We start from the raw sequence: 10796 nt of genomic DNA, 5'->3' as shown, positions 1-10796 counted from the left end.
GACTGATGTCCTCAAATCATGGTTTAAAGACCCCAAGTTACAGAGACTCCACCATTTCCACTAGTTTAAACCTGCAAGTGACCTGGGCCCCACGCTGCAGAGGAAGGCAAAACCCCGCTAGGGTCTCTGCCAATCTGACCGGGGGGAAATTTCTTCCTGACCCAAATCTGGCGATCAGTTCGACCCTGCGCATGTGAGCAGGACCCACCAGCCAGACACCAGGGGAAGAATTCTGTGTAGTAACTCAGAGCCCTCCCCATCAAGTGTCCCATCTCCGGCCGGTGGAGATATTTGCTGCACAACATGGATCCACTAGTGCTAAAAACAAAATGGGTGGGGGACTAACCAGCCAACACCACTTGCCTGAGCAACTTCCAGAAGAACATTTAGGATGAACTGTTACAACTAGCTGTAGGTCTGCAAGAGGAACTCCACAAGCTGAACCAGTGCAGGCAAACTGACCCAGCTGGTGTTGGGTAACTGAGCGAGAGATTCAGCTGCACTGGCAGTTAAAGAGTGGCTCTGTGCTGAAAAGTGACAGTCAGAAGAGGATCATGGGCTTCATGTTTATTGTGACTCCAGGTCAAAGCTCCGTTCAAACCCACCCTGGGATCTGAGAGCTAAGCTGGGCTCTTCCCGGCCCATGCATCAACCCCCAGAAAGATTCCCACACCTGGAACGACTGTTGTCGATGTGCGAACCGGGCTGCAGGTCAGCCCCCTCATCCAGGGCAGGGTTGGTTCTTGTGGAGCTAATGGGAGTAGATGAAAAGCTTTTAGCTCTGTAAATGCCGCAGGTGAGCGTGGGACAGCTGGGGAACAGATCCGCAGAGCAGGAAAGAGCCAGTTAACAGAGCAAACATCTGTCATTTACCCAGCACCAAAGATCACCTTTTCCCAGACTTGTTATGGGGTGTTCAGGAGGGGTTAAAAAAGCACAGCCAGGGTGGCACAGGTCAGAGCAGAACCAGACAGGCCTATATGAATCCTGGGTCCACCCAGAACTAAAGACCCACCCCCTCAACTGACCCCTCAGCAAGACCCAGAAAACAACAGGTTTCAGGGGACAAAAACTGATGGTGGTGGAGGTCCAAGGGAGGGCGCCGAAGGAGGATGCTGAGCAGAGAACCTGGACAGTTCTCAGCTGTCCGCGAAGGATCCCCAGGAGTCACAGAACCAGGCAGGAAACAACAAGCAGAAGTATGAGCCATGGGCCAACTCTATCCGCGCCCCAGCTGCGTCCCAGGAGCAGAACCGAAGGGACTGAGGGGCGCTGGACTGGAGCCCGCCTTGCTGTGCTGCAGCCTTCGGTAGAGGTGAGTGATGCTCCCAGCCTGGGGGGCGGGCAGGAGGGGACTATTTACACCCATCAATAAACCAAGCAAAAAGGACAAAGAAACAAACTGGAGAGGCAGGTGTGGGAGAGGTGCCGGTGCTGCCTGGGAATCTCCACGCACTGCCAGAGCCAACTGGGCCCGTTCCCCGCTGCCTAAGGTCACAGGGGGTCTCTCGGCGGGGCTGAGTCACAAGGACAAGGAAACGTATCCAGGCTCATGGCAATGGACTAGAGCAGGAGGTAATGGATGCAGTACAGGGTGGCAAACACTAGAGGGAGTTTCGGGGTGACCTGTGACGTTAAAAAAAAACGGGGCTTTGGCTCCTTTGCAGTAGGTGAAGACCTGAGAGGTGTTTGTTTTGCAGGTGTTTTGTGTTTGATTCTCCACTGCAAAGTTCAGAGGCAAATGACAAAATTCAGGCCTCGCCCTGTCCAGGATGACTCTCAGGATGAGTAGGAAACTCGTTGAATCCTGACTGCTAAGGAAGTGAAGCACACGCAGGCAGGCCAAGTGTTTACAACTCTTTGTATGGCTATTGCTGCACCGGTTTAACTTGAGCAAGCAGGCTGAGTTAGTGGGCTGGTCTCCCCTTCAAGCCCTGAGTTGTTCATGTTGCGTAGACTCTGCTCCGTCCTGCCTTCCGCAGTGACGAGGAAGATGACAAACGCATGGGAGGGGCCAGCTGCTCGGAGATGCTGTTGGGAATAGGGTTGCCAGGTGTCTGGTTTTCGACTGGAACACCCAGTCAAAAAGGGACCCTGGCAGCTCCGGTCGGCACCGTCAACTGGGCGTTAAAAGTCCGGTCGGCGGCACAGCAGGGGCTTTCGACTAAGGCAGGCTCTCTGCCTGCCCTAGCTCCGCACAGCTCCTGGAAGCGGCCGCCAGGTCCTTGCGGCCCCTAGGCGTATGTTCGGCCAGGGAGGCTCTGCGTGCTGCCCCCGCTCCTAGTGCCAGCTCTACAGCTCCCATTGCCCAGGAACTGCAACCAATGGGAGCTGCAGGGGCGACGCCTGCGGGCAGCACGCAGAGCCTCCCTGGCCGAACATACGCCTAGGGGCTGCACTGCAGGGACCTGGTGGCTGCTTCCTGGGTAAGCGCTACCGGGACCCTGCATCCTGAACCCCGTCCTGCACCCCAACCCCCTGCTCCAGTCCAGAGTCCCCTCTTGTACCCAAACTCCTGGAGCCCGCACCCCCTCAACACCCCAAGCCCCTGCCCCAGGCCTGAGCCCCCTTCTTCACCCCAAACCTCATCTCTGGTGTAATGATGCTGGTTCTGGCAGGACCCAACTGAGAGTGCCAATTCAGGACAAATTGCTTAAAGCAGGGCTGGGGCCAAGGCTGGGGTTTTTCCTCCTCTAAGGCAAACCAAACCAGCCAGACAGAGAGGACTTTGGTTTCACCCCACTGGCTAACCTCAAGTCACACAAGCAATTCCCTTAGACACTCCAGTTTCCCAGTATCACCACCAGTGCCACTCGTTATGGAGATGAATGGTTATGAAAACCAATACCCCAGTAAAAGAAAAAAGGTTCTCCTGATCCCAAAGGACCAAGCCCCAGACCAAGGTCAATATACAAGTCAGATCTTACCCACAAATCACGCTGTTGCCAATCCTTTAGAATCTAAAATCTAAAGGTTTATTCATAAAAGGAAAAAAATATAGATGAGAGCTAGAATTGGTTAAATGGAATCAATTCCATACAGTAATGGCCAAGTTCTTGGTTCAGGCTTGTAGCAGTGATGGAATAAACTGCAGGTTCAAATCAAGTCTCTGGAACATCCCCAGCTGGGATGGGTCATGAGTCCTTTGTGTGAGTCCCTATTAAATACCGGCTCGCTGACCGATCTCAAGCGTAACCCTCCATGGGGAATTGTCATCGCCTCGGGACCTTCCGACCTGGCCTAGCCTCGTATCTTTGCTGGGGCCATCCCAGGCTCCTCTCCTCTGTGGATCGGGCACGGAGGGGCCCTGGAACACGCACTCACCAGTGGGTTACACACCCACACCAGAGACTCCCCATGGCATCTCCTAGTCCAAGCTCACCAGTGGTCACACGATTGCAGCTTTGCTGCTGCTGGGACCACTACAGGAGTCCTGGGCCTGCCAAGCTCAGCAAGCAATAGGGAACTGGGTCGGGGGGAACAATTAGTAAACAACCAAAGGAGACAAGCGCCATCCGGATGTGATGCTGCGATTGTAGTGTTCTTCACCGAGCCAGTGGGCATACTGCCATTGAATACTGGGCACTGGATCGGGCCCTCAGTGCAGTGACTCTGGATCTACACTGGAGTAACTGAGAGCAGAGTTAGGCCCTCTTCCTGAGTGTGTGAGCAGCACATTGTCCATGTGCTCATGGCACTTGGTGCATCTCAGTGTGCTCAGACCTAGTGCTCCCACCAGTGGGCTACAATGAGTTATCTGTGGCCGATTAGCTACAATGGGACATCTGCTACGCGAAGCCAGCCTGGTTGGGGATCTGCAGAGTGAGTCTCCTGGATGAGTTGGTATCTGGCTCTTTTCAACTACTCCGCCAGTTGGTCCAGAAGGATCATTTAGCCGTGCTGGATTTCCTAATGCATGGGTTATTTGCATGTTGAAGTCACTCTCATGAGACCCACCCCTCCTCCCAGTATAAATAGCTGTGTGATCGCTACAGAGAGCTCAGCCTGAGCCTGCCTGTGACAGAAGGAGCTTCAAACTAGATGCCCAACAGGTATTGCTGTTGACAGATCTGCTGCTGGGAACATTCCTCTCCTCCACTGCTAGCCCCTGGGCCTTCAGCAACACCCAAGATGGTTTTGGCCCTTCCTCTAGCTTTGCTTGTTACTGTGCTTGTCCTCTGGATGCTTTTCTACTATTTTATTTATATTGTGGTAGCACCTAGGAGCACTAGTCCCAGCCCAGTCTCCTGCTGTGCTAGGTGCTGTACAGACAACCCAAAGAGCTGATAATCTAAGTATAAGCCAAGTAAGAGCAGGTGGATACAGACAGATGGGGGAGCATAAAGAAACAATTCTCTCTTTCCTTTTCAGAATCAGCCCTGCCAAGAGATCTCACAAAACCAACGGATCCGAGGACAGTCTCCAGGTAAGTCTGTTCCCATTTGTAAAGGTGCGGGACTCACCCCTGCGGCGCCTCCTACTGGTCATCTCAGGGAATTAGCTCTTTTCCAGCCTGGGTGCCCTCTGCAGGCCAGTGTCCCGCTTGTAGCTGGCCCCGTGTCCCTCCTGGACCCTGGTGCCCCTTTACCCTGGGGCTGCCCCTGCTCCCTGGCAATACCTCACCAGTCTCTATGGGTCTCCCCACTCTGGGAAACCCCCAACCCTCTAATCCCCACCTTGCCTCAGTCTGGGCTACTGCCAGTCATCACCCAGCCCCTGGTCCCTGGGGCAGACTTCAGTGTAAAAGCCACTCATCATAGGCAAGGGGGTTCGGACCTGCTGCCTCCCAGTACCTCTATGGGCCTTGAACCAGGCCCTGCAGCCTGGGGAGTTGCCAGCCTGGAGCTCCCCTGGCTCTCTCCAGCCCTGCTTCACTCCCAATACCCTTTCTGCAGGCAGCCAGGTCCGGCTCTCTCCCAGCCTGGAGAGAGACTTCTTCTGGGTCCCTGCCTTACAGTCTTTTTATACAGGCCTGACTGGGGCATGGCCCAACTGCAGCAGCTTCCCCAAGCAGCCCAGCTTAGCAGCTCTCAGCCACAACCTTCTCCTAGGGCTGACTTTAACCCTTTTCCCACGGGAGTGGGGGAGCCGCCCCACTACACCATTGTATAGACAACACTTTTAGGAGACAGCAGCACTTTAGACTCCGTGGCTCTGGCAAGAAATGCTGCATCCACCGAGGCGTTTTGCAATATTAACACAGCAGATGTGGATATAAACTCTGGTGTGGCTGTACCTCTGGGGCGGGGTGGAGTGTGTTACTACACCACGGTACCGATTGCATACATCACATCTTGAGAAAGAGACATTGTAAGGTAGAGAAGCTAGCTATGGGAGACGGAGGGTTGAAGAAATGAAGGAATTTCTGAGTACTAAATTCCAGAATTGATCAGATCTCTCCCCGCCCCCATCATGGGAGAGCAGTCGAACTAGCAGCGCAGGGGGCAGTGGGCCTGGAGGCGGGCTGGGAGGGCAGCAGAGTGTCTGCGCTCAAGATCTCAGACAGTAATTTCCTACCAAGGCGTAAACTGGGAGCGATGCAGACGCAGCTCCCGTGTCTGAGACCCTCGGCTCCCCCAAGGGAGAGAAATCTCACGGCTCCTTGTTCTTTCCCCAGTGACCCTGAGGGCCCCGTCTCCGTGGCAGGATCGGCCTCCACACACACGGTACTGATCTGCGCTCATGTCACCCTGCCCCGTGTATAAATGGCTCAGAGTCCCGGCCGAGCCCAGGGGCAGCGGCAGCCAGATACGCAGAGCGCTGGGCCATAGCGGGTCCCAAAGGGTCACAGTCTCTTGGTGGGGACCCAGCCTGGCCTCCTGGACCCGCTCTGGGGCCCGCTCTGCAGGGGCTGTTCCCTGGCTCTACCCCCAGGGGCCTGTCAGGGGCAGAGCAGCGAGGGGTGGGATTGCCAGTGGCCCACTGGGTTAAGGGGGGGTCAGTTACTAACTGACCCTGGTGTCTCTCATTCCCTGGCTCCGGCCTGGCTGGAGAAACCCCCCTTGCCCAGCACATCCTGCCAGCAGCTAACGGGCGCTGTGGGGCCTGGATCCTCCTGCGTAGGGCAGCCTGGGTTGGCCGAGCCCTGTCGGTGCAGCTGGGGTGACAACTTGGCCCCAGCTAGCCAGTCTGGAGCCTTCTCAGAGCGGCAGAGAGGGGTCACCACCCGTAGCCCCCACAGATGCATCCTGAGCCAGGCCCTAGCGGGGAAGCATCCCACCCCCGGCAGCATTGCCAGTGGCTGGTCCACGGCCTTCCTCCTGCTGCGGCCATGGGGCGGGCGGCCCCTTTGGCGATTCCATGGGGAGCTGCCCTGGAGCTGGGCCAAGGGAGGTGAGGTGAGGAACAAGCCCTGATTTGCTGCCCATCAAGATCCAAGCCAATCAGGTTGCTTGGCAGGTGGGGCTCACTCCCACCCCTGCACACCCCAAGATCTGAAGGGGGCAGTGGGCCAAAGATGGGCCCTGCTCTGCCCCTATCTTGGCTCAGCAGGGCCAATGGGGCTCGGCCAATGGGGCTCCCCCCATGAGACCAGCCTGCCTGAGAGCTGGTGTCCATCTGTTCTTCCCAGCCACCCCACTCCCACCAGGACACGACAGGCACCGGGCACACGTCCACCACAATGGCATTCCAGCCAGGAGCAGGGTCAGGGGGACAGCCGAGTGAACCACGTGGGAATCGGGACAAAGACATGAAGGATTTGTTCGACACATTCATTAGGAAAGGTGAGTCTCTGGGCGCGGGGTCCAGATAAAGGAGACTCTCAGGGCCTGAGAGGGCTCCCTGGCAAAACTCCTTTTTCTGCCTTCTCATCAGCCAAATTCCTGCTCACTCTTGTCCTTGGCCAGGGCCAGTGCAAGGAAGTTTCACGCCCTAGGCGAAACGTCCACCTTGCGCCCCTGCCCCCAGCTAACCCCGCCCCCCCGTGGCAGCTAACCCAGCCCCCCCCCACCCCGCAGCAGCTCGCCACTCCCCCCGCCCGGGGAGCCCCCCCGCGGCAGCTAACCCCACCTGGGGAGCCCACCCCAGCTCACCTCGGCTCCGCCTCCTCCGCTGAGCACGCTGGCGCCGCTCTAATTCTCCTCCCCTCCCAGGCTTGCGGCGCCGATTGGAGGAGAATTAGAGCGGGGGCTGTGTGCTCAGCGGAGGAGGCAGAGTGGAGGTGATCTGGGGCGGGGAGCGGTTCCCCTGTGCGCCCCCCCTGTTACTGAGGGCTGCTCTCCCCGCGCCCCTCCCCCCCCGCCCCAGCTCACCTCCACTCCACCTCCTCGCCTGAGTGGGCTTTTAGGCGCCCCCAACCACTAGGCACCCTAGGCAGCCGCCTAGTTTGTCTAAATGGTTGCACTGGCCCTGTCCTTGGCCCAGCACCGAGGAGGGGCATGGCAGGGTCAGACAACAGGCCTTGCACCTATAGGTGCTGCTGGAATTAGGGGAGTGTGGGTTCTGCCGCACCCCCTGGTTTACAGTGTAGTTCAATGGATCTCAGCACCCCCACTATACAAATTGTTCCAGTACCTCTGCTTGCATCCCCAGTTTACAGCAGCATCACTGAGAAAAGAATCTGGCCCCAGTGCCCTGAATTATGTGCAATCTAAACCATCTCCCCTGGGATCTAGAAGCTTGCTTTATGGTCATATCTCAGGGGAAAACTCTCAGAAAAAGGGAGATACAATTTCTTAGAGTCCAGTCTGTATCATTGGAGCACGGCCCGGGGACCGGGATGAAGGGGCAGCAGCAAGCCCTAGGCAGTTACCTGCTTCCTTGCAGGAGCTCTCCCTGGGATAGTTTATAGGGGACAAGTTAAGAGGGAAGGAGCTGAATTCACTGTGCACACTGAGGGGTCATGGGATGCTGGGCAATGCTATGACATTGCAGGGCAATGGAGGGGAGGAATGCAAGGAGCTATGGGGCTGCCGGGGGGCAGATCCCTTTACGACGGACATCCTCGTCACCGTAGGAGAATTTCTACAGTTAAGGTCCTGCATTAATGTTTTGCCTTTCCCCATCATCCAGAGGAGGGTGGTTCCACTATTATGGACCTCCCCACGCCGTTCATCTTCACCCTGCGTGACGTCAAGCAGAAGGTCGTCCGCTTGCAGAGCAACAATCTTGTGGCCGAGACCTCCAACTCGGACCCCGGTGAGCTCTACACCCTCTCTCGTTTCCCACTCCCGCTGGCTGTGCTGCTGCTTTCCCCCGGCCGAGGCAGAGAGGGGTTGAGGGCTGCGTTGCCCTCTCCGGGGCAGTGCCCGGCAAGGAGGAAATCTGAGTGCAGAGCCTCTTGCTCTCCCCAGCCCAGCGGATTCTGCCAGGGGGCTCGATGCAGAGCAGGAGCCAGGGTGGGGCAGGAGGCTGCCAGGTCTGTGGTTCAAGGGCTGCCCGCATGGTTGCTCCCTGGGGGGGTGGATTAATGCTGCCTCCCCCTGCCATGTGAGTGCCCCTGTGGTAAAGTGACTCTTGGCAGTCTAGAGAACTGAGTCCTCTCATGTTCCCCCTGCAGAGAAACTCAGCGTGGTGCCCAACCGGTTCGTACAGGGCAAACAGTATCCCATCATCCTGGGCGTCCAGGGAGGAAGTAGCTGCCTGTCATGCGGAACCTCGGCCCAACCCAAGCTGCAGCTGGAGGTGAGTGTCCTCAGCAGGGGAGCTACCAGCCTTGAGGAACAGAATTTGCACCTTCCTCTGAGGTGGCTGCTCCTTGCCCCCACCAGGTACGGGATCCTGAAGTAGCCGGAGCCGTGGGCTGCTCCAGTCTGGCTGTTGCGGGGCTCCTCGTGGATCAGACAAGTGCTGGGGGCTGAGTGGGGTGGACGTGGTTCCCGGATAAGGCTGTCCACGTGGGAGCTTGGTGAGTGGGGCCCGTGTGCCCATCAGGGGGCAGCAAGAAGCTAAGGGGCAGGAGGCCCTGCCCAAGACCCTGCTCCATCTTGGAGACACAAAGGGGGCAGGAGGAATCAGGGTCCAGCCCCTGCCCCTCAGCTTCTGATCTCACTTGCCCAGGCCTTGAAACCACAGGCTGGCACTGACTGTTTTCACTTTCAGCGGGATTTGTCCTTGCCACCGACAGGAGCGGAGGTGATGGAGGAATCTTCTCTCCCCACCATGGAGCTGGTCCAATATGGACTGAATGGTGGTCAATAAAATGCATTGGAGCTCTGAACTGCTGCCCCATTTGCCATGTTTGTGGCCCCATGCGATGCACGGTTCATGGGCATCTGTATGGACAGAGTCACAGAGCGATCTGACCTTTAATCTTGATCTGACCCTGCCAGGGTGGAGGGAATGAAGACCAAGGTCATGTGATGGGGTGTACAAGGCCTGCTGGGGGATATGAGGGCAATCAGAGGAGACTCCAGGGAGAGCAGACCTGGGGATGGATGCTCGCTCCACTCCTAGGAAAGAGCTGGCAAGGAGACCTAGGCAGAGGGTCTCTGCAGAGCTAGAAGAGCTGGGAGAGAGACCTGCTAGGAAGGACAGCTCAGCAGGGAGAGGACTCAGAGCCTGGGCCCGAGGTGGTGAGCCCCCTAGGAAGGCTGGGGGAAGATCTGTGTGTTTAGAACTTTGTGCTAATAAACCAGACTCCCGGAAGGGGAGAGTTAGTGAGAAAACACTGGCAGTGTGAAGTTCAGTTAACTGGGGAGGAAAGGGAAACCGAGGCAGCAGACAGGCCCAAAGCCAGAGGCGGGTAAGCCTCTGCTACAAGTGGGCTTACGTTCCCATAAATGTTTGGGGAAGGGCTAGACAACCATCCATTGTCACCTGCCAACAGGGATATTTGCGATTTCTTAGTCCCCTGTTTATAAAACTACATTCAGCCAATCAGCGAACAGGATCAGTAGCGTGTGACTTTGATGACCAGTCGCAGACAGAGAGCCATGCACAAATAACCAGTAGGCTGATAATTGTTATCCTAGCTGGTCCTGAGACTGGTTAGGAATAACAGAGACACTTGCAGAACTCCTGATCAGTCAGCAGAACTAAGGGCTAAACGCCCAGGAAATAATCCAGCTTCCTGCGACAGCATCTTCCTTTCTCTTCCCCGCTCAGAATAAGCAAATCATGGAATTATTTGAAGACAAGGAGCAAGCCGCTCGCTTCACTTTCCACAACATTCCTGAAGGCAGCACCCACCGCTTCGAGTCGGCCGCCTACCCGGGCTGGTTTCTCTGCACCTCCCAGAAGAGCAGCGAGCCCATCCGCATCACCAACCGCATGGGTGAGACAGAGATCACTGAGTTCTATTTTAACAGGATTCTGACCCAATAGCCGCCTGCGATGGGAAGACACTCGCAGTATGCGATGGATGACGAAGGCCGCAGAGGTTCCCCCCTTCACCCCAAACGATATTGCTTCCTTCTTTGTAGTCCTAGAAATTAAAGTAGTGTCTACTCTCCTTTTTCTGGGAGACTCTCTGGTGACTCCAGAACTCGTGGCATTATGACATCACCGGCACCAAGGAAGCAAATCCTGAGCAGTTGAGAGGGGATGGGATATTTAGCCAGGCTGGTTTTTATGGTCTTGTTTTTTATTAACCTCCAGTTAACACAAACACTCAACACATAGTTGGGAGCAAAGCGTTTGCTGTTAAAGATCCAGCAAAAGGTCAAAGCCAGCCCCTGCTACAAACTCAGAGCAGAGGAGGGCAGGGTGAGCCCCTGCTCTCGGAATCTCTGTGCCAGCATCACTAGGTACCCATCCCAAAAGGAGCTCCAGCCCCTGCATCGGGGCCAACCGTCAAGGGTCCCGTGACCCAGTCACATGGGTTCACGTAGGATTGGGCATTGCACTAACAAATA

The 10796-nt window shown here is 56.4% G+C and overlaps 1 protein-coding gene across 1 annotated transcript; it reads left to right on the top strand.

The window, feature by feature from the left end:
* The first annotated feature begins 6622 nt into the window (after positions 1 to 6622).
* LOC135873735 (interleukin-36 receptor antagonist protein-like) lies at positions 6623 to 10266 on the top strand. The gene is made up of 4 exons (XM_065398371.1): positions 6623 to 6725; positions 8014 to 8139; positions 8501 to 8625; positions 10048 to 10266. The coding sequence occupies exons 1-4, from the start codon at positions 6623 to 6625 to the stop codon at positions 10264 to 10266; spliced, it is 573 nt and encodes a 190-aa protein (XP_065254443.1).
* Positions 10267 to 10796: the final 530 nt, after the last annotated feature.

The sequence above is a fragment of the Emys orbicularis genome, chromosome 2, assembly GCF_028017835.1.
Source record: "Emys orbicularis isolate rEmyOrb1 chromosome 2, rEmyOrb1.hap1, whole genome shotgun sequence".
NCBI lineage: Eukaryota > Metazoa > Chordata > Testudines > Emydidae > Emys > Emys orbicularis.
Note: the sequence above shows the minus strand (reverse complement) of the source record. Positions and strands in the feature narration are given on the sequence as shown.

Coding starts and splice junctions, on each gene's coding strand:
- LOC135873735 (XM_065398371.1), top strand. CDS start 6,623: ATGGCATTCCAGCCAGGAGCAGGGTCAGGGGGACAGCCGAGTGAACCA. Junction 6,726..8,013: donor CGACACATTCATTAGGAAAG/GTGAGTCTCTGG, acceptor CCCATCATCCAG/AGGAGGGTGGTTCCACTATT. Junction 8,626..10,047: donor AACCCAAGCTGCAGCTGGAG/GTGAGTGTCCTC, acceptor TTCCCCGCTCAG/AATAAGCAAATCATGGAATT.